At 32.5% G+C, this 24,743-nt stretch overlaps 1 protein-coding gene across 1 annotated transcript in view; it reads right to left on the reverse strand.

The window, feature by feature from the left end:
• Positions 1-689: 689 nt before the first annotated feature.
• Positions 690-24,743, reverse strand: part of LOC143048874 (uncharacterized) — a 55,181-nt gene continuing 31,127 nt past the window's right edge. Inside the window, exons 13-26 of the mRNA XM_076222743.1 lie at positions 21,046-21,144; positions 20,197-20,270; positions 18,549-20,028; positions 17,302-17,358; positions 16,474-16,554; positions 15,954-16,081; positions 15,261-15,333; positions 13,310-13,383; positions 8,976-9,057; positions 8,025-8,114; positions 6,127-6,263; positions 2,481-2,565; positions 1,595-1,690; positions 690-697 (exon numbers count right to left, since the gene is read on the reverse strand). Of these exons, the coding sequence (XP_076078858.1) occupies positions 690-697; positions 1,595-1,690; positions 2,481-2,565; positions 6,127-6,263; positions 8,025-8,114; positions 8,976-9,057; positions 13,310-13,383; positions 15,261-15,333; positions 15,954-16,081; positions 16,474-16,554; positions 17,302-17,358; positions 18,549-20,028; positions 20,197-20,270; positions 21,046-21,144 (2,564 nt within the window). The remainder of the gene's footprint in view (positions 698-1,594; positions 1,691-2,480; positions 2,566-6,126; positions 6,264-8,024; positions 8,115-8,975; positions 9,058-13,309; positions 13,384-15,260; positions 15,334-15,953; positions 16,082-16,473; positions 16,555-17,301; positions 17,359-18,548; positions 20,029-20,196; positions 20,271-21,045; positions 21,145-24,743) is intronic.

Genomic DNA, 24,743 nt, shown 5'->3' on the forward strand with positions numbered 1-24,743 from the left:
CAATGTCAAAGAAATTGCAGAAATTATGTCTTTCAAAAATAAAAATTTCTCCTAAATCCCAATCTTTTGCGCCAATATACTTTCACACCCTACACGTTCGCACCCTTCATGTTCGCGCCCGATTTGTATTTGTAGAAGATTTTAAGTGATTTGTGGTAACGAAATCCCTGACTTAATAATTTATCAGTACTTTTGCTTAGGATGCATAGCGTTCCTGAACAGGTCATGACTGGAAAATATGATTGTTTCCCCCAGCTACTTACATATTTGATCCATTTCAGTCCTTTCTCTATTTTTCTCTTCCTTTCCTTTTTCTCATTCATAATTTTAACTTTAACTTTTTTCCAGTCAAATTTTATTGATTGGTGGCTTGACAAAAACTTCTGAATATCCACTTTGCCTGAAAACATTTGCATAATTTTTGTCATATAAAATTACTGGTTATTGGCAATTGAGTAATGTTATAATAGCTTTAGGTAAGTGTTGTGCATCTGTTAATTTGGTTTACAATTTTAATCGTTATTTTTCTTCCATAAAAGCATATATTTTTTTAAACTCATGAGAAGTTTCCAAAATATCTCAGAGTATTATCGACTCTTGTTATACTGTCCCATAAAGACTCTTTGAATAATTCCATTATAGAAGGCGCACAACCTTAATAAGTTAATCTGAAAATTCTCTGTGAACTTTCAAAGATCTGGATTAAAAACAAAGATTGTACCAGTAATATGTAAATTAGTTCCAATGTCTAGAAAATAGGAGTCAAGAGCTTGCAAGCACTGACTGGTAAAGATAATGCTTCAATTCAATTTATCAGTGAGAAGTAAAATTAATGTCGCATTGGTTGTACTTGATTAAACAACAATTCTAGACAATGCAAAGGAAGGCAACTCCAATTTTTAAAGATAGCTTTAACAATGATATAGTTTATTTTTCTAGAGCAGATAATAGATTCCTGTACCTTGCAAAAGTTATGTAATTTTCTTGAAAGTGTAACATCATTTTGTGCCTTGAATATCTGAGCATATATTACATTTATAAATTTCTGGAAATGTTCATGGACAGGGTGTATAGAATGTTATGATAAATGCACTATATTTTGTGTATCAAAGAGGTAGTGATAAGTCTTGGAAAATTTAGATATCAAGTCAGTCACATAAGGTTTTGATTGCATTTTATGCAATGTTTGTCTAAAAATTGTTCAAACAATTCTAAAATGGCAGTAGCAAAACTTCAATACGTGTGCAATCATTCTGTGTATTGTCATCAATCTTGATTGAAAAATATAGGAATTTTGATAAAAAATTACTTAAAGTTCCCATGTCTGAAAAAAGATAATAAAAATCTCCCACAATTCCATAATAGCACCCAATAGGAAATGCACAACTTCAACATGTGTGAAATCTCTCAGTGAAGAATCTGGGTGGAAAACTGTTGAAGCAGTTAAATTTAAGGTATCCACTTTCCTGGTCACTTTAATAATCATTGTTGAAATTTGTTAGTACATTGTAATATCTCAAATCAAGATCTTTTAATGATCGAGGGGTTGTTGCATGAAGTATGACATTGTGAATATTATTGAAATATGACATACCAGGATATGGCTTTTCACATTTTTCTGTGATGTAATCTTTAAAATACTCCTGTACACATATTGTTTCTTCATCACTCCATCTTGAGTACTGACGTGCTAAAAGAATTAGAATGCATTTATTTTTTCAATAGAAAAGCAGGGATTTGCTCAAATATGATATTTCATTAGCACTCATTAGATTTATTAATCACTAGCACACATTCTATATTTCCTTCTTTGGTCTCTCAGGACTATTAAAATATCGTTTTACTCAAAAATCTTGCAGGTCAGACATTTATAAATAGATAGAAACTTGTGAATTAATTAAGACTTGAAGTTATTTATAATTTGTAACACAAAACAATTACATATGTTCCTTAAATAAGTGTTATCCTAATTCTTTCAAAGATGTATAAAATAACTTATTCAAGTAATAATTTGTCATTATTTTTAAAGTAACCCTTAATCTTTATTCTCCTCTTAAATCTAATAAATTCTTCATTTTATGATACAAAATGCTGTAAAAATTCACGAAAACTACAAATAATCCATGCTTCTATTGATATTTAAAATAACTCTATTAAAACAAAAATTACTTATATAAGTAACTAAGAAAAATTACTTGTTTAAGTAATGCCCCTGACTGAATATAGAATATTTAACACTTTTTATATGAAATATTGTGCAGCAAACAATATTTCAATGGGGACATTATTCATGTTACACTTACTGTTAGTTTTAAGTATGCAACACCTTTGTTATTAAAACATTCATAAGTGAATAAATTTATATCAAGTATAAGAAATGAGTCAAAATACTGATACCTTTTATAAAAAAATGCATTTTCATATAAAAAAAGTTAGATGAAAAATTCCTATAAACATAAATGTTTCCACAGAGAACTTACCTTTTGAGAATCCACTATTACCAACTTTGACGTTATCTTCATCACTTTCTACTTCCTCAACATATTTTCTTTTAACTGTAGGTATCTATATAATATTTAATTGGCACTTTTAAAATTTTGTCTAGAATCAACCCTTTTAGTCCTTAAACTTTGGAGTGAAAATATAACAAGTGAAACTGCGAGCTACTGCTCACTGATGATTATTCCCCAACCACAAGTTGACAATATATATAATAGTGTAAAATATGCAAATGTTAGGTAAACAGGAAGTTCTTGAGTGATGAATCTGAAAAAGCATCACACGGTATATAGATGACTTACATAAACCCTGAAACCAAATTTCAGAAATCCTTGTATTGTAGTTCTTGAGAAAAAACATGTACCAATTTTGTGTCAATAATGATTCATATGATTACTATATGGTTTCCTCTTGCTTCTAAGTATTAGGGCATAAAAATTGGGATGAAAACACAAAAAAAATAATGAGCAGCTGGCTAAAATATTTTTTTGGAAGCCCTGTTTCATAGTATTAATACACCTGCTGTAAACGCTTGAGATAATTCATTAACTGAGCATATCTGGCACATAATTGGTGGTGACATGCGTGTAAGAGAGTTAAATGTTAGTTCAAAACTTCATGGATTTATCTAAATAAAGGCAACAGTAGTATACCGCTGTTTCGAAATTCATAAATCGATAGAGAAAAAACTTTGCAGAAAGGATGGCAAAGACTACATACAACAAATTCAACGCTTGATCCATGTAACGAAACATTCCACATAAATTCAGGAGAAGTGGTAAAATTGTAATCAAAATCAATGTTGAACATTATATTAAATTGAAGCTGATCCATTCTCATTTGTGTATATATCAAAATACTAATATGATGTCCTAATGTCCCCTTGTAAACAAAGCTAATTAGAAAAAAATATGCCTTATGCATGCATGCACACAAACTGACTGTTTACATTCTCGTTATTTCCCTTCTTTTCCAAGTAAATTATATATCTTTCAACTGCTTACATGAAAGGATAATAAATATTGTTATTAAATGACATGAGCAAATCAGCCCTAATACAGACAAATGCCTGTGTAATACTGATGACGTTCCACTGCCTTTATAAATCAAGAGTTCATAATTTGTTTTTTTGAACAAGGCCAATACTGAAAAAAACCTGCATTGGCCCATGACGTAATACTTGGGGTTCACTTTCAGTTTCAATTGTCTTATGTCTAACTTAACTTAAGACTTATATTTAAACATAAACACATTTTGTAATGTACTTCATAACTTTAAATCATAGAATAACAAGAATGTGTCCCAAGAACACAGATGCCATACTTGCACTAACATTTTCTATGTTCAGTGGAGTGTGAAATTGGGATAAAAACTTTAATTTGGCATTCGAATTAGAAAGATCATATCATAGGGAACATGTGTACTTAGTTTCAAGTTGATTGGACTTTAAATTCATCAAAAACTACCTTGACTAAAAACTTTAACCTGAAGCGGGACGAACAAACAGACAGACAAACAAACAGAGGAACGAACGAACGAACAAACGAACAGACAGAGGAAAGGATCCACAGACCAGAAATCATAATGCCCCTCTACTATCATAAGTGGGGCATAAAAAGTTTGGAAGTCTTAAAACGGAAATATTTCTCAGCCTTTTCTGGTGAAGTACGACTTACAATTTTTGACATACTTTCATTTCCGTTGATAACTCACCATAATACACAGACTATCAAAGAGCATGAAAAGCTAAATTGTCTGATTTATTCTTCTTTGCTACTTAAAGGGGCTACGAGATATATAAAAAAATTTAAGTATGACTTTTTGTTTGTTCAATCATTAATGAATGGGAAATAGGGAAATAATAATTTGCTTTTATTAGCTAAAATGATTCAATTTTGTCAAATTAAGCTAATAAACATTGATAATACTTGCAAGTGAATAATTTGACCTCATTAAATTCATATTCATGTGAACTCCAATTTAACCCCGTAGAAAGTGATAGAATAGCGCATGCATTGTCCATGTACGGTTATTTAAAGGAAAAGAATATCAACATTGAAAGTGAAAAAAAGGTAAATAATTTGATTAACTGAATCGATCCAAAAAAAATCATTCTTATAAAGGTAAAAGCAACCATAAACACACATTTTTAATCATTAATACAAAATTTAATAGACCTATAAAAATATAATTGCAGGAGTTGCTAAATCTATTTATATCTGTGTTTATGCTTACATCCCTTATACATGGTCATAGAAGGTGAACTCCATAGTTAATTAGATGGCGTCTTGGCTTAATTTCAGACGAAATGAAGCTACATCTTATTGAGACCATGTCCTGTTTATTGTTTATTTTATACTTTCAAATTGATAATTTGGAAAAATGTTTTACATTGTTATATAATAAAATATGAGAATTTGACTCAAATCGGTGAACATGAATTTGTCAGCTAGTGCCCCTTTAATAATATTTGTGATGTAAAACATAATAAGATATGAAATTCTGTATTTTCTATAGATTCTGGATCAGCTGTGTTGGCTCTCGACTCTTCCAAGTCTTGGTTCCAATACAGCTAACCTCTAATCTATAACAGATCAAATACAGAAACAGCAAGCTAATAACACTATATTATTAAAACATCATATGTTTCAATGCTATTTATTGCGTGAACCCCTGAGGGTTTCACGCATATTTATTAGTTAGAAATATGGTCTATGGAGGAATATTCGGAAACTTTTTTTTTGTTCATTCGGAACATTTTTTCTTCTTATCTGTATAATATATAGCATCCTGCAATTAAGAGCACCTCCATACGGGGTATTCAATATATTTAAAACATGGCAATAAAGAACTTTACACTGATTGCTTACTGACTTATATGCTATATGATAATAAAATATATAGTTGAAAATCTATATAGAAAAAACCCGAAATAGCTATCCATACGTATAATTTTTAAATAATTTTCATAATGATTCAAAACATGGACACATGTACCTCAGTCTCCCAAACATTCATCAATTCATTTAGAAATAATTAATGAGGCATTGCGAACTGGTCAACTTAGTATGATACATAATGTACATTAATTAATGTTCCTTATGACCGATCATCAATAGGTTTTACTCTCCTATCAGCAAGCCGGAGATTTCCCAATTTCGGCATTTAAGCAGGAGGGTTGGCAGGTATGTGCTCTAGGTTCATCATATTAAGGCTCAGTGTAAAATATCACCAAATTTAATGCATACCCATTTTTAAATGAGCATAGAGAATAACATGAAGAAATAATTTCTTAATTTAATTGTACTGTCAAATAGAAAACAATTTCCAGGCAGGTCTGAAACTTGCCATCCCATGGCACCTTAGCATTATAAAATACATGACCAAATGATTGATTTAATAAAATAATTTATTGCAAACAAGCCTCTCATAAGGCCAATTAAAATTAATTGATAGATTTTCATCCCTGCCCACCCTAATTTCTTTTTATTTGGAAAATTATGATTTCCAGATTTTGTTCATTTTGGTATTAGTGTAAGTGTTACTTGATTACTTGATCTGACATATTTCTAATGAGCATAACTTTCATTAAATTGCATAACTATAAAAAAATAATTTATTACTTACAGCATCAATATAACTGAGCTCCCTTTCAAGTTTTCTTTTTCTTTCTTTCTTTTCATTCATAACTTTCACCTTTATAACGTCAACATTACAAGTTATATCAGGATATTTTGCCTTGAAATTGTCAATTTCAGTTGCATCTGAAACCCCAAAAAAATGATTTTTTTTGCTTTCATCTAAACTTAAGCAGTAAGAGCACACTGCATAAGTGAAATTGTTAAATAGGTGAAATCTACGTTGTCAATAATCTTCAGACTAAAGGACAACTTATTGTTGGATTACTGTCAAACTTGTCTGAAAATTTCATCACAGATAGATCATGATCGACACATTTATCACTTTAAGGGAGTTCGCTTCTCAGTTTCAAAGTAATTAACTTTTCAAAGCACTAGTTTATATTGATAGGGAATTGATAAAGGAATCCAAAGAGCAAAAAAAATATATAGGTCACCGTGCTTGTTTTCGAGATATGAGCCATTGAAATTTTGGCGGGAAAAAAATCTCTCTTGACTTTTCATAGCTTTATAATTGACAAGTTGAAGTTCTCAAAAACTGTTAAAAAGTAATTAAAATTTTATAAGACTTTTACAGATGGCTTATCATTACACATGTAAAAGATTTCCAAAAAGAAAAATGGGGGTCACCGGGCAAATTTTTTAAAGGCATTCAAATGGATAAAACCAGAGGATTCCGAAAATCTGACAAAAAATCCAAAACATGACAAGCCAGCTTCCTTAACTCCCTTTCACTTTTGCTTTCACTGTTGAAGTTTTTGAGATAAAAGCCAAGGCCTTCTTTTGTCTTCTATGTTCTATTTTTAGTCATTGCAGCCCGATGATGTATGTTGGTTGATGAATCAAATCCTTCAAATACAATTTAAAAACAAAACACCATAAGGAACATCCAATTAAAGTTTGGAAGTTTTTGACCCAGTAGTTTCAGAGAAGAAGATTTTTGAAAAAGTAATAAACTTGCAAAAAGAATGAAAAATCTAAACATTTAAAGGGCAATAAATAATTAAGGAGTCAATTGACAAAGGAGTAGGTCCGGTAAGGACCGATTTTGGCCTCAAATTTCAGGTTCATCTTACGAAAGATTTTGACCACTTTTTAAACACTTAAGTGTCTATTTCATTTGAATCAATTAATTTATGTGAAAGATTTTAACTGATTTAGTCATTAAAAACGATCCGATTCAAGCTCAAATATGAAAAATCTACCAAATCTGCCGAAAAATGTCACTTTTCAGATGGTTTTTGTCAAAAATGAAAGTGGCCGCATCCGTGTTCATCCTCAACCTTTATATATGTTATGTATTATCATAAAATACAACTTACATTTCAATATTTAGGATGAACACGAAAACTGTCTAAAATTTAACTAAAATGCTAGAATTGTGAAGATTTCAATAATTTAGCATGACTTAATGGTGCTAGTACCCGATATATGTGCATTGTATTGTCAAAAACAGCCCATATTTATGTAGCAAAAGCATTCTACTGTCCAATAAATAACTAAAAGTTTACATTTTAACAATTTTGTAAAACTGCTATATTTTGGGGCCAAAAAGGGGTCTTACTGAACCTACTCCTTTGGTCATTGAAACAATTTTGAAGATCTGACTTTGCTGAACATTTCTGAACCCTGTTAGATTTGCTCTAAATGCTTTACTTTTTTCAGATATATCGTTGTCTACAATAATTATAGTCCCAATGATGGGATTTCTTTATGTGAAAACTGTTCGATTAAAGTTTCAAGATCATGTACAAATGACTTTAAATTTAGGGCTTTTCTAACCCAAATTTAGTTATCCTTTGAAATATATTCTAGATATTATCTTAACTTTTTGTAATGTAGGAATGGAAACTGCAGGAAGCAGTTTATATTGTCTATACACCTTACCTGGACTTGGCATCTGTGCAGAATCTGTTATATAATCTTGAAAATATTGTCTAACTTTTTCAGTATCCATTTGCTTCCATATGTTTCTCTCTTTAAAGAAAGCAGAAGCAAATAATTAAGTAGTTAACAATGTCACAGTTGCTTCTTGAAACTAAAAACAGTTATGTGAACGGCTTTGAGATTATCTTTTTTTTTTCAGTAAAAGATACCATGTTAATTATAACAAGGAGGTTATGTGAAAAGGAGAGGTGCTGAATGATAATTTTACACATAAAATGTTATCGACTTGTCATGCATAATAAAGTTACAAATATTTTTTATATATAGATAAGACAGTTGTTTTTTTCATTTAGAAAGGTTTTACACTAGTCATTTTTGGCACCTTTTATAGATTCCTGTTCAGCGTGAGCCAGGACTGTATCTTGATCTATAATGGATTTTTACAAATTATGACTTGGGTAAAGAGTTGTCTCATTGGCACACATACCACATCTTATTATAGCTATAAGTTTCCACTTAACAACAGACACGTTTTTTTCAAATGTCTATATAGACCTTATCATATGATTGAACCTTAAATAAATTTGTTTGAATGAGTTTTGCATGTGTAAATCTTTTAGGAAAGATTTATCATCACTTTCATTTAAAATAATGCTTAATATATCAGTCATGCTGCTCACGGGGAACCTTTCACTTTTGTTAGAATTTTATTTGTTATAATTAACTCCTTTAGCTAATTTTGGTCACTGCTATATCTAGTGCTTTTACGTTGGCCCTTTGTATCTTTTGTCTTTTTATCAGTTGTTGTTTGAGTCTAGCCCTTCTAAATCTGTTCTTATTTCGCAGTGGTGTCTTGCCTTTGGAAAGGTGAGCTAAAAACAGTTTACATCACTCAGGAGTATGAAAATAAATCACAAAATTAAAAGACTGATTAATACATTGTTTACTTACTATCTTCCATCAGCTTGTTTCTGGTAAGGCCTTCCAAATCTCTCCCATTTTTTTTATCATTTTCTTTTTTCATTATCTGCAGCTGAAATAGGCAACATATTTTGACAAAGTTATTAATGTAAAATAATAATAAAGATCTGTGCTATTAGGGCATAATACAGTCCTTTTAGCTTGTCTTTTTGTTTTTAATGATTTTTTTTCAACAATAAATTTACATATTATTTCCGAAATATAATCAGAAATTATGTAAAAAACAAAAGGGTACTTAGTTCATAAATATATAAAAAAAAACTCACCATAGTTTCATCATAACCTGCTGATAGCATTTTTGATCTTTAGTAAAACTAGAGGCTCTAAAGAGCCTGTGTCGCTCACCTTGGGCTATGTGCATAATTCAACAAACAACAAAGATGGATTCATGACAAAATTGTGTTTTGGTGTTGATGATGTGTTTGTAGATCTTACTTTACTTAACAATCTTGCTACTTAAAATTATCTCTATCTATAATGCACTTGGCCCAAAAGTGACTGGAAAATATTTTGTAACAAGAATGTGTCCATAGTACACGGATGCCCCACTTGCACTATCATTTTCTGTGTTTAGTGGACCGTGAAATTGGGATAAAAACTCTAATTTGGCATTTAAATTAAAAAGATCATATCACAGGAAACATGTATACTAAGTTTCAAGTTGATCAGACTTCAACTTCATCAAAAACTACCTTGACCAAAAACTTTAACCTGAAGTTTGCACTTTCATTTTCTATGTTCAGTGAACCATGAAATTGGGGTAAAAACACTAATTTTGCATTAAAATAAGAAAGATCATATCATAGGGCACATGTGTACTTAGTTTCAAGTTGATTGGACTTCATCAACTTCATCAAAAACTAACTTGAACAAAAACTTAAACCTGAACAGACGGAAGGACGAACGGACGGAAGGATGAACGAACGAACGCACAGACCAGAAAACATAATGCCCCTCTTCTATCCTAGATGGGGCACAAAAATTAACAAACATTTACAAAATTTATGAAAATTGTTAAAAATTTACTATAAAGGGGAATAACTCCTTAGGGGGTCAATTGACCACTTTCGTCATGTTGACTTATTTGTAGCTCTTACTTTAATGTGAAAAATGGTTAAAAATTGACTATAAAGGGCAATAACTCCTAAAGGGGTCAACTGACCATTTCGATCGTGTTGACTTATTTGTAAATCTTACTTTGCCGAACATTATTGCTGTTTACAGTATATCTCTATCTATAATAATATTCAAGATAATAACCAAAAACAGTAAAATTTCCTTTAAATTACCAATTTAGGGGCAGCAACCCAACAACGGGTTGTCCGATTCATCTGAAAATTTCAGGACAGATAGATCTTGACCTGATAAAACAATTTTACCCCCCATGTCAGATTTGTTCTAAATGCTTTAGTTTTTGAGTTATAAGCCAAAAACTGCATTTTACCCCATGTTCTATTTTTTAGCCATGGCGGCCATCTTGGTTGGTTGGCCGGGTCACCGAACACATTTTTTAAACTAGATACCCTAATAATGATTGTGGTCAAGTTGAGTTAAATTTGGCCCAGTTGTTTTAGAGGAGAAGATTTTTGTAAAAGTTAATGACGCCGGACAACGGATAGACGCTGGACGCCAAGTGAAGGGAAAAGCTCACGTGGCCCTTTGGGCCAGGTGAGCTAAAAACAGTAAAATTTCCATAAAATTACCAATTCAGGGGCAGCAACCCAACAACGGGTTGTCTGATTCATCTGAAAATTTCAGGGCAGATAGATCTGGACCTGATGAACTATTTACTCCTGTTAGATTTGATCTAAATGCTTTGGTTTTTGAGTTATAAACCAAAAACTGCATTTTACCCCTATGTTCTATTTTTAGCCATGGCGGCCAGCTTGGTTGGTTGGCCAAGTCATCGGACACATTTTTTAAACTAGATACCCCAATGATGATTGTGGACAAGTTTGGATTAATTTGGCCCCGTAGTTTCAGAGGAGAAGATTTTTGTAAAAGATTACTAAGATTTACGAACTAGAGGCTCTAAAGAGCCTGTGTCGCTCACCTAAGTATATGTGAAAATTTAAGAAAGGAAGCAGATGGATTCATGACAAAATTGTGTTTTGGTGATGGTGATGTGTTTGTACATCTTACTTTACTGAACATTCTTGCAATTTACAATGATCTCTATCTATAATGAACTTGGCCCAGTAGTTTCAGTGGAAAATGTTAGTAAAAAATTTACAAATTTTATGAAATTTGTTAAAAATTGACTATAAAGGACAATAACTCCTTAGGGGGTTAATTGACCATTTCGGTCATGTTCACCTATTTGCAAATCTTACTTTGCTGAACATTATTGCTGTTTACAGTTTATCTCTATCTATAATAATATTCAAGATAATAACCAAAAACAGCAAAATTTCCTTAAAATTACCAATTCAGGGGCAGCAACCCAGCAACGGGTTGTCCGATTCATCTGAAAATTCCAGGCAGATAGATCTTGACCTGATAAACAATTTTACCCCCCATGTCAGATTTGCTCTTAATGCTTTGGTTTTTGAATTATAAGCCAAAAACTGCATTTTACCCCTACGTTCTATTTTTACCTGTGGCGGCCATCTTGGTTAGATGGCCGGGTCACGTGACACATTTTTTAAACTAGAAACCCCAAAGATGATTGTTGTCAAGTCTGGATTAATTTGGCCCTGTAGTTTCAGAGGAGAAGATTTTTGTAAAAATTACTAAGAAGTACCAAAAATGGTTAAAAATTGACTATAAAGGGCAATAACTCCTAAAGGGGTCAACTGACCATTTCGGTCACGTTGACTTATTTGTAAATCTTACTTTGCTGAACATTATTGCTGTTTACAGTTTATCTCTATCTATAATAATATTCAAGATAATAACCAACAAGAATGTGTCCAAAGTACACGGATGCCCCACTCGCACTATCCTTTACCATGTTCCATGAAATTGGGTAATAATCTAATTTGGCATTAAAATTAAAAAGATTATACTATAGGGAACATATGTACTAAGTTTCAAGTTGATTGGACTTCAATTTTATCAAAAACTACCTTCACCAAAAACTTTAACCTGAAACTCCCACTTTCATTTTTTATGTTTAGTGGACCGTGAAATTGGGGTCAAAAGTCTAATTTGGCTTTAAAATTAAAATGATCATATCATAAGCAACAAGTTAACTAAGTGTCAAGTTGATTGGACTTCAGCTTCATCAAAAATTACCTTGACCAAAAACCTTAAACCTAAAACTCCCACTTTCATTTTCTATGTTCAGTGGACCATGAAATTGGGGTCAAAAGTCTAATTTGGCTTAAAATTAGAAAGATCATATCATAAGCAACAAGTGTACTAAGTTTCAAGTTGATTGGACTTCAGCTTCATCAAAAACTTTAACCTGAAACTCCCACTTTCATTTTCTATGTTCAGTGGACCGTGAAATTGGAGTCAAAAGTCTTATTTGGCTTTAAAATTAGAAAGATCATATCATAAGCAACAAGTGTACTAAGTTTCAAGTTGATTGGACTTCAGCTTCATCAAAAACTACCTTGACCAAAATCTTTAACCTGAAACTCCCACTTTCATTTTCTATGTTCAGTGGACCGTGAAATTGGGGTCAAAAGTCTAATTTGGCTTTAAAATTAAAAGATCATATCATAAGCAACAAGTGTACTAAGTTTCAAGTTGATTGGACTTCAGCTTCATCGAAAACCAAAAACTTAAACCTGAATGAACGAACGGACGCACAGACGGACGGAGCCACAGACCAGAAAACATAATGCCCCTCTACTATCGTAGGTGGGGCATAAAAACAGCAGAATTTCCTTAAAATTACCAATTCAGGGGCAGCAACCCAACAACAGGTTGCCCTATGTTCTATTTTTAGCCATGGTGGCCATCTTGGTTGGTTGGCTGGGTCAGCGGACACATTTTTTTAACTAGATACTCTAATGATGGTTGTGGCTAAGTTTGGTTTAATTTGTCCCAGTTGTTTCAGAGGAGAAGATTTTTGTAAAAGTTAACGACGACAGATGACGACAGACGCCGGACGCAAACTGATGGGAAAAGCTCACTTGGCCCTTTGGGCCAGGAGAGCTAAAAAGGGCATAAACTATCCAACATAATGATTTCTTGTAAGCTTATAACTAATATGGTCTCATTGAGATCATAAATAGAATAGATATTGATATGAAAGAGTATTGGACTTTCATTTGTGATTTATTTTTGATTTATTTGTCACTAGCTAAATATTAAATAAATATAATTGACCCACAACTAATTAAAATACTCACTAGTTTTGTTCTTCTTGCTTCTCCATCTTTTAAAAGGATGTCTTCATTCAGTTCTATCAGAGGAATCTTTTCAACTTTTTTTAAATAGTAAAAATGAGATAAACATGACAATAAATGGTATGTAAACCTAACATGTAAAGTAGCTTTTTTACTTTGTTAAAGTGTTCTTTGAGCTTGACACATTTAATATCCTTTTTAGAATTGTATATGCACTGAACATAATCGGGCATAATATTGTGGATTTCTTGGGACAATTCATTTTTAGATTTAATCATCCCAGTGTGTGTTTGAAGTTTTCTTTTTTTGTTAAAATAATAATAAACAAACATTTCTATAACATTCAATCAAGTCAAATCACTGTGCAGGCCAGCTCATTCTGTTAATTCTGTTCCAAGGTACAAACTCTTCGGTGGACTATGCACAATGGACAGGGGCAGTGTCATCTGTGGTGACTGTAAATTTTGATAAATTTTGTCATGATCAATACCAGGTTTTAAAATATGATTTTAAATGAATACTTTATTTCCAGCATGTCTGGTGGTCAATTGGCAACTTCATTTCAGAAGCTACTTTGAGGGCTGCGCCTCCCTGGAGGAGGGAAGAATCTCAGAAAAAAAATCAAATAGCCTTGCAAGGCGTCTTAATTATTTGGACTTGGATTATAATGTATTCCCTATTTGATTTAATCTTCATATCCATTTTTAATTATTTCGATTCTGATTAGGACAATAAAGGTAATTTGTATGTCAACAAGTATAAGTGCAAAGCGTTTGTGTAGGCTCTTGTATGACCCACCTCCCTTTTTTGGCAAACGGCTGGCACTGTGGTTTTTCAGAGGGAGAACAGCCAGCATGAAAGGTTGTTGTATCTAGGTCAAATATGTCAATTTCAGAATGCAACCCATTAGTCATAATGAATGGAATTAGTAACATCATGTGCACCATTTAAGAGTTTGGAAGTGTTTTAAGTTAATGAAATATATTAAGTGCATGACAATTTGATAAAATTCACAATTCTACAGTAGTCAATATACCCATGTGCAACAATTTTAAAAAAAAATCTAGCGCATATGTTTGTTCACAAAGCAAAAGAAACACCTCATACTAAAATTTAAAACAAGAATGTGTCCAAAGAACACAAATACCCCATCTGCACTATCATTTTCTATGTTCAGTGGACCTTGAAAATGGGATAAAATCTCTAATTTGGCATTAAAATAAGAATGATCATATCATAGGAAACATGTTAAATAAGTTTTAAGTTGATTGGACTTCAACTACCTTGACCAAAAACTTTAACCTGAAATGTAATGATTCGATAGGTGAACGAAAGCAGACCAGAAAACATAATGCCCATAAATGGGACATAAAAATAGCAAATCTCCGATACAAGTGTATATTTTTACATTAACAATGTAATTAATGAGTTTTAAATTTGCTCTACCTTTGGCCTTCAGAATTTTGCTCTTTTGATCAAACCATCATGCAATTTAACACCACCTTAAAATGACTTCAAAATTTCCACTAGTTATATCAATTTCTCAGTAAATCTTCTGAATATTTCGTCTGCAAACTTTGGCTAAATTCTTCTGTTCAAACATGTGTGAACATTGAAAACAAGTTTTGTGCTCTATTGCACATGTCTGGGTTATTATAAGCATAATAGTCCCAGCACATGTTTACTGAATTATTTTGAATGCCCCCTCTGACGTGATTTTAAATAGACAAAACTCTAAACATAAATACAGAATGTTGTTTAAATTCATTTTCTTACTTTGTTTTTACTTTTTAAAACAGGACAATTTAAAAATCTTGTTGTTCTTTTTAATGTAAAAACAAAACGGTTAAGTCTTGGAAGGGAGTCAATGGTAAAAGTCTACAGATTGCCTGACAGCACTTGTATTCCAAAAACCTTTTACTACTTAATTATCATAAGGTAAAACTAAACTTACTCTCATTCTCTGAATTGTCTTTTGATCCATCAACTTCTGGTTCTGTAAGTTTTTTGTTTTTAACTGGTTGCTTCTGAAATATGTACAGTAGCAATAAGGATGAAAGAGTGAAATTGTGAGCAGTACCCCATAACCACTGAAATCCTTGTAATGTAGCTCCTGAGAAAGAAGCGACAAAAAAAAACATTCATGTAACAACTGACTGATGGATCACATCATATTTTAACACATGGTATTGCCACATTGATTATGATACATATATTCAAAGAGCATATTGTTCTGAGGTTGAAGAAGAAGCATTTATATTTAACATGAATATCACATGATATCATGTGGCTTTATATACAACATTAATACCATGTGATGAAAGTTTATATCACATTGTGCTCATAACTGAATACTATGTTTCTACTCCTTTCTCATACTACTCACATGGTGTGGAGAACATTAATATCACATGATTCCTATATCAAAATCATGTTGGAAATTAATTGTCTGGCTTAAATTCAATTATTCAAAAAAAATAAGACATTTAAGGCTTTAGAATGATTCAATTATTAATATGATGCAATCAATTAGGCAGTTAGTACCTGAGTAACAGAAGTGGAGGCAAAGTATTGAAATAGCTCACTAAATATTACAATGTTGGTGTCTTATGCTTTGCAAGACCATATACACAGCAATTATACTTACAATATCAACTAGGTCATAATCATCAAGCTCCAACTTTCTTTTACATCCTTTGTTCTTGTTCAAAACTGAATCTGAATTAAGCTCTTCGTCTGGATGTGGTTCAATGTGATATTCTAAGTCAGTATTATCTTTAAAAAAATAAAGCATAAGGTGAATTGATATTATCAAGTACACTAAATAAACTGTTGACACAAAGATATGTTTCACATATGTAACGTCTGACAAAATGGGCCAAAAGCCGTTAAATGTTATTTTGACTTTGATGTTGCAAAGTTAACATCGACAAACTGAAGCACCTTCAAAGTATTCATTCTTTTTCTAAAAACAATATTACTTTATTGAAGAAGCTATTAACATAACAATGTGTTTAATAAACTGTATCATTTCAAGCCTTAAGTCATACCCATACACTCTCCTTGTTTCATTGAAAGTCTTTATTCAAATGTTAGACTACAGTTCTTCCTTTATTTTATCATTATTCACTATATATTCAACTCTATATCTTTTTTGTAGTACCTACCTGACTCTGAAACATGATCAACCAAACTTTGAGGAATATCTAAGGAGGTATTGCTACTGTTTATACTGTCCACAGCTTCAGCTGAAAAATTAAAATATTACAACAATTTTAAAATAATTGTAACAGGTTGCTGTTTCCAAATCTCCCAAACAATGCTCCAATAATTTGTCATTATCCCATGGTTGCCTGTTATTGGGAAAAGTCCATTAAAAGTTGGTTATTATAGCTGACTATGCGGTATAGGCTTTGCTCATTGTTGAAGGCCGTAAGGTGACCTATAGTTGTTAATGTCTGTGTCATTTTGGTGTTTTGTGGATAGTTGTCTCATTGGCAATCATACCACATCTTCTTTTTTATAGTGGTCTAGTAAATTGATATGATTAAGTGACGAATAGTGATTGCTCGTATGGCATTCACTTCTTCTTCAAATGATGAACAGGAATTTATATGGCTAAGGGTGGGGATCTTGACTGTTTACAAGGTTTCAACTAGAGGCTCCATTAGGAACCTGTATCATATATAAATACACCATAGATAAAGACTTGTAGACAGAAATGTACCAATGACATGACAGATTCTATGACCTGTGAGCCAAGGTTATTAAACTAAGGTTTCAACTTCCTCAGGCAAAGTTGAACTTAGATAGATTTGGCTTTTATTTCGTATTTCAAATGTTTGGCTTTGAGCCTTCCTGATGAAGGTAAATCCAGAAAAGCACACTTTGGATGCATAAAAATTAATAAACATGTTGTTTTCAATTTTTTAGTATACTCCCGTCCATCAGAGTTTGAATACAAAAATCAAGGGAGAATTACAGAAAAATCTTACCTGTATAAATTTTACAGGGACTTGAACTGGTGTCTTGATGCTGTCTCAGGGCAAGTGCTGAAAATATTCAATACCATGTCTTAAATTCATCTGTGGAATTTAGTTATGATAATAAAAAGAGACATCATCATGATCATAATTCTGTTCTGTAATTGAAAACAAAAAGATACCAAATTTAAACCAAAGTCCAAGGGACAATGATGTAAAATTCAAATGTCACCATATGGCCTTCAACAATAAACAAATCCATGTATAGTTAACTATAAAAGGCCTGTTGCATGGCATGCAAAAATATGAAATCATATAAAACAAGATGAAAATCATAACAGATACTTATAATATATTTGAGGCCTTATTTGTTTTAATATTGCTATGTATGCTTCGATTCCATTCAGTGGTTCTCTTAAAGGAGACATTTGTATTTATTTCCCATAGGGTCCTATGTCAAACTGTCCCCAACTGGCGGCCATCTTGGTTGATGGATCCGCTACATGGAAACAACACTTAGTCAGCACCTCATAAGAAACATTCATGCTATGTTTGGTTTATTTCATTTAGTGGTTCTCTAAAAGAAGACATTTGTATGTATTACTATTTCCCATAGGGTCCTATGTTAAACTGTCACCAACTGGCGGCCCTCTTGGATGATGGATCGGCTACATAGTAACAACACTTAGTCAGCACCTCATAAGAAACATTCATGCTATGTTTGGTTTCATTCTATTTAGTGGTTCTCTAAAAGAAGACATGTGTATGCATTTCCCATAGGGTCCTATGTTAAACTAAGTCCTCCACTGGCGGCCATCTTGGATGATGGATCAGCTACAAAGTAACAACACTTGGTCAGCACCTCATTTGGAACATTCATGCCATATTTGGTTCCATTTCACTAGGTGGTTCTCTAAAAGAAGTTCAAAATTATAACCGATTGTTGGTTGGTTGCTGTCAACCGATAGTAATAGATAATAGGTTAATAATTTCAACTGATTATCCAACACTACATATTAGGCCTTACCGAACATACTCTTTAAATCTAAATTCTTTGTCAAGTTCTGGAACATATTTGACTAGCTTCATCGTAGGGATGAAATTTTTATTTCTTTATCCTTTTTTTTCCAATCTGTTGTAGAACTTTGGAATAATAAGATTTTATACCTTTGATTAATGCTCAGTATTAATTAACAGGTATAACTGTTTAATTTAAAAAAAAGAAATGAGATATTATAACTTAAGACAAAATATTTTACCATTATCTATGTCTTTTAGGTGTTTGCCAACTTTCACAATCTCCATAACAGCTAAAGGAGCTTGGTAGGTTTGTTTGTTCATTTCCTCGGAATGACCCATATGTGTGTAGAAATAATGGCGCTCATTCTCTGGTATGTCCTTTGCAGCCATTTCAGTGCTGGTATAATGTCTAATTAAGGTGGCATTGATCTTCTTTGCCTCATCTTCTCTTATACCAGCATCACTTGCAACACGTTGCATAGCTGTGTAGCCGTTTACATATTCCAAAGAATTTTGAGTGTTAGCAAACACATACATGTTATTGGACAAAACTTCACCTTGCTGTCTAAGGTCATCATCATCTAATAAAACAGTTGCCGCCATTGTTTCTGGAGTGAACAAAACTGGTACCAGTTTATTCATCCCTTTGCCAGCCTCGTAGGCAATCTTCAATTCTTGTTGTAGCACATATGGATCATTCCTCCATTTTTTATTTACCCAATTGTCTTCAACAGCATCTTTGAATTCTGATCTTAGAAGTCTGCATGCTTCTCCACCACGCCGTCCATTAAACATTGTCAAGCGACATACCACAAGATTCCTCAACTTAACGAAGTCTGACCGTGTCCAGATTTTATATTCATTGTACATTTCTACTATTTTTTTAATGCTTTCAATGGTGTATTGTCTGATGGTAAACAATAAATCCTCATCTGGAATTCGATGTGGTTTCCTTAAATTAACCTGACGATTTTTTCTTATATTGAATAAAGCATCAGAAAAATATAAATTTTTGGTGGTTTCAAAAATATGCAAAAATTTTGTGACCTCCTCTGCTTTATCATCTGCAAATTTACTGAGATGTTCGGCCCTCAAAATCTCTGCTGACTTTTTTAAAACATAGTATAATGCATATTTTAGTCCATGTTTTAACTTGAAAGATGTCTCCCCATATTGATCACCTACTTCCGTATATTTACATACTGCCTCTTGCAGATCTTTGAAAAATATTCTATTAAACATATCAGCAGCAGTGTTTAAAAGTAAAGGATGATCCTTCTTGACTTCTTCTTTAAAAAAGTTGTATGTGTGAGCTAACCTCCTCATGTCATTCATCACACTCTTTCTGACTTGGGATAATTGGTCTACTTTTGTCCTATTTTTTAACCACAGTATACTTCCAACTTTTTTTACCAAATTATCAGATTGACAGATTTTACCAATGTCATCTTTGGTGAATTTTGTCAAGATGTTTTTGACAAAACTTTCAGATACATCATTATCTTTGTTCAAAAATTGCGCTGGAATGGCATTTATCTGTTTTGATGATCCTCCCTGGCATGTGGCTCTGTGTCTTGACATAGCTTTTTTGGTTAATATGGCATTGCAGTTATCACACATAACCTGCACAGAATCCTTTTGAGAAATTCTTTCCCTTTCAAGGACTGCATGACTATCTTTGCCAAGTTTTTCAATGTTGTTTAAATGAATTCCCTCTTTCTTAAATTGTGAAAACATTTTATTTTTTGTTCTTGGGGAAAACTTTAGGGCTGCCTTTACTCTGTCTTCTTCTTTATGTACCAGCTGTATGTGCCTACTAAGCTGAAGGCAATATTTGTCGCAAAATATGCAATACCGTGCTGGTTTAGTATTAGATTGGTTGCTTACAGTTGATGTTGCCTTGCTGTTTTTCTTATTACATGAAGTTGTTGATGCAGCTGCCTTTTTTCCTTTCTTTATTTCTGAAATTGGAGACAAGATACATAAATAATCGTTCCTGTCCTGTATTGCTTTTTGATTGCGTCAAGGCAACACAAAAATTAATGATGATTGTAATTTAAATAAAAGAACAGAGTTTCAATTCCCAGCTTTGCATTTATGTCATATATCAAAGGGGTATAACTCTTTTGAAAAGAGTCAATCCTGAACCATTATAAAACTTGTCAAAGTATTGCTGATATTAACCTATAGTATAAGTTTTATAAAAATCTGGCAACAATTGTACTATGAGAGTGCTAATTAGACCTGACAGACGCCAGGTATTTTCATGTTCCCCACAACACCCTACACAGAAGACAATTAACATAATTTATTGACTAATACCAGATTGGTTTCATTTCATTCAATTGTTCTCTAAAAGTAAAGATGTGTATGTATTGTCTATAGGGTCCTGTGCCAAGTGAATTAAGTCCTCACTGGTTCCCATCTTGGATAAGGGACCAGCTGCAAAGGACAAACACTTGGTCAGCACCTTTTAAGGAACATTCATGCTATGTTTGGTTCCATTCCATTCAGTGGTTCTCTAGGAGAAGTTCAAAATGTAAAAAGTTTCATTCCACTTAATACTTTTCAAAATGTAAAAAGTTTCATTCCACTTAATACTTTTCAAAATGTAAAAGGTTTCATTCCACTTAATACTTTTCAAAATGTAAAAAGTTTATGATGATGTTGAAACTCTGGATTGTTGGTAAGAACATATTGAGCAGATGCAAACATACAACACTTTCATTTACTAACCTTTCAGATGTTTCTGCATATGATCAAGAAAATCTTGAAGATCTGTAAATTCATTACCACAAATAGCACATGGATATCTTACATTTCCCACATTGTCACCTGTAATTATATTTATTTGTTATGATCAATAAACATATATATTCTACATAGCTGGATATTTACAACTGTGTAATTTTTAAATATGTACTACTCAAGTTTGTACATTTTGATCAGGCTGGATTTATCTTACAGTCTACCCAACTTATTTGCACTATACCAGGGTTTCCAACAAAAATTCAAGCAAGCTGTACATTTTATATCTGATCCGTATTCAATTCTCTTAAGACTAAGTAACACAAAGGCAAATATGGTAATCAGTTGGTCAACCCAATGATTGACAATAATCAAAGCGCTGTAAGTGCTGAAGGCAATTAACCAAAAACCAATGCAAACGTAATTATGAAAAGTTGTGGCAATGTTGCTTCAACATTAAACATTCATATATAGTACAATTCATATATCAATGTATATTTTTTTATGGTGAGTCTGCAGTGGTACATGTTTGCAATGACTTCAGTTGTTCTACTTGGTAGTTAACATTGGTTTTAGTTGACTGCTAGTAGTACAAATTGACCTGGTACAAACATGTAATAGTATGAATGGACTGGTTTCCCTGGAAAGAAAACTGAGTTTGTGTTCTATAGTACAAAAGTTATGAGACACGAATCAGACAAATGTTTACTACTTCAGGCCAATATAACTAATTATATAAAAGTATAGGGGGAGTCCCTGGGGTCACCCTACCCCCCCTGTTTGAGAACTTTGAAAATAATTCAGTTATGTTCAGTTACACATAAATCATGCAGCTTGGTCAATTGATTCCAAAACAAAGATTTGTATGTTTTTTTCGAGTTCTAGAAGACAAGGCTTCACTTTATATTCATGTTTTGTATTTCCTAAAATACTTTTAATAAGTATTTACGATTTCTACCGATGCAGTTATAACGTGCCCTTTTGTAATTTTCATGCCATAAATTAAAAAAGGAAACCCCATTTAAACTGGGTTGGTTTTACACCAGAAAACAGGGACGTTCCCTGTAAGCAGGGAATACATGTATCCCACACTTCCTGACTTGTGCCCAACCTGTTCAAAGACAAAGTAGATAGATTTTAAAGCACGAGTCCGACCATTTTTAATCAAAGTCTTTAAGATTTTATCCTTTAAATAGGAACAGATGTTAGACACAAAGCAAATCAAGATGCACTCAGCAGGTTGAAAGATGCTTCAGTTTTTTTTTTATTTTCAAAAAAGATCACCGTTGTACACAAACAAATCGTGTGGCAAAGCATTTTGTTTGTTTTCCTTGATTCCGAATCATGTAGACACTTCAATGCAAACATACCTTGACTACAGCATCAGAAAGATATTACCAATAACCAACATATCAAAAAAAAATTGTGGACAAGAATGGCCAATAAAATTTTTCGGGTCGCAGTGATTTTACGGGGTCGGTCGGGTGAGGGGAAACAAACAATATTTTATTTTTGGCCTTGCAGTAATATGTTAACACTTTAAAAGCATCTCACATGCATTATCATCATTTATTACTGATAAAGAAAGTTTATACTGTGACCATGAACATATATATTGTTAGATATACTGTTCCCAGCTGTCACATTGTACTGGATTTTGAAATTAAAATTTGTCAAAAAGTAGTTTTGAGTTTCTGTATATAAAATATTTTCTGCTTTTTCTTTCTTTTACATATATCTTTTGGTTTACAATTCTAGTGTTTATATTCATTTTCCATGCATAGGTGTAAATTAGATGTGTTTTTTCCCTGCTTGGATTTTTTTGTAGCTGATCGCCAAAACCCTGATTTACCTTATCGGCTTCCGGAATCGGATCCAATATTGCAAAATTTTGTCTTCACGGCAGCCATTGTTATTGTGTTTACAATGTTGTTTTTGTCAATCAGATACGATTTTACTCGAATTTACACATTATTTGTCTGCAATTTTCTGTATAATGCTAGCGGTTGAACAAAATGAACATCTCTGTCATAAATAATAATGATAAAAATAAGTTTTTATATCGTTTATTTGGAGACTTTGGTGAAAAAGTTTGCAAAGTTATTTCTTATTTTCTTACAAGTGAAAGGTGACTACGTCGGGGGTAGCTAGAAACCAACTGTGCAAGTTAAAATTACGCTTGCAAAAACGAAAGATCACTGACCTCGGACCACCACTTATTTGCACCCCTGCCTCCAAATTGAAAAGATTCGAAAATTTCGTCTTCTAATTTGAAATTGCCGCCAACAGCATAAACAGTAGAACTTATCATATAATAGACTACTGACCTAGTTATACTACGTATTGATGACAAACAATATTCCTACGACTTTTGTCATTTGGGAAATCTAAACTACTTGTCTTAAGTGATTTTCGTCGATTAAATATTTCATACAATTGTTCTTTTGACTTCTTAGCCAAAAGCATAATAAACTACACAAGAATTTCTAATGAGCACTACTTCCTATGTGTAACTTCAAAACTTTTGGATGATTTGACAATCATTTAAGGTTTTTCTGGTCATATTTTTTGTAATCCAGAATAAAAAGTATTAAAAAAGTGTTCAATTAGTTATATATAACATAGAAGCCAGCTAGATAATAACAATGGCAAGTATTTCAGCATTTATTGGGTAGAACATAAATCTAGGGTCCTCACATATTATGCAGCTTAACTGCATAAAAAACTAAAGGCTCTTAAGAGCCTGTGTTGCTCATTTTGGTCTGTGTGCACATTAAACAAAGGACACAGATGGATTCATGACAAAATTGTGTTTTGGTGATGGTGATGTGTTTGTAGATATTACTTTACTGAACATTCTTGCTGCTTACAATTATCTCTATCTATATAAACTTGGCCAAGTAGTTACAGTGAAAATTGTTAAAAATTGACTATAAATGGCAATAACTTCTTAGGGGGTCAATTGACCATTTTGGTCTTTTGAATTATTTTTAGGTCTTTTTTTGCTGTACATTATTACTGTTTACAGTTTATCTCTATCTATAATAATATTCAAGATAATAACCAAAACAGGCCAAATTTCCTTAAAATTACCAACTCAGGGGCAGCAACCTAACAACGGGTTGTCTGATTCATCTGTAAATTTCAAGGCAGATAGATCTTGACCTTATAAATAATTTTACACCATGTCAGAATTGCTCTAAATGCTTTGGTTTTTGAGATATAAGCCAAAAACTGCATTTTACCCCTATGTTCTATTTTTAGCCATGGTGGCCATCTTTGTTGGTTGGCCGGGTCACTGGACACATTTTTTAAACTAGATACTCTAATGATGATTGTAGCGAAGTTTGATGTAATTTGGCCCAGTAGTTTCAGAGGAGAAGATTTTTGTAAAAGTTCACAAATGACGACGATGCTGGACGCAAAGTGATGAGAAAAGCTAAATTTATCCAGGTTGTATCAAGTTTATATTACATCGTCAATTTTTTTCATGCTACCTAAGCTATATGTACAGGCCTCTACAATAACTTGTTTTCAACTTGTCCTGTAGGACAAGTACATACCACAATTTACTTGTCCAAATGAAATTGTTACTTGTCCAAAAAATTTCTATTAAAAATAACCCAGAATTTTATGTATTTCTTTTGAATGACGGTATTTATTATAAGCAACAGAATGAGGTAGCA

This window comes from Mytilus galloprovincialis, chromosome 10, assembly GCF_965363235.1.
Source record: "Mytilus galloprovincialis chromosome 10, xbMytGall1.hap1.1, whole genome shotgun sequence".
In the NCBI taxonomy this organism is placed as follows: domain Eukaryota; kingdom Metazoa; phylum Mollusca; class Bivalvia; order Mytilida; family Mytilidae; genus Mytilus; species Mytilus galloprovincialis.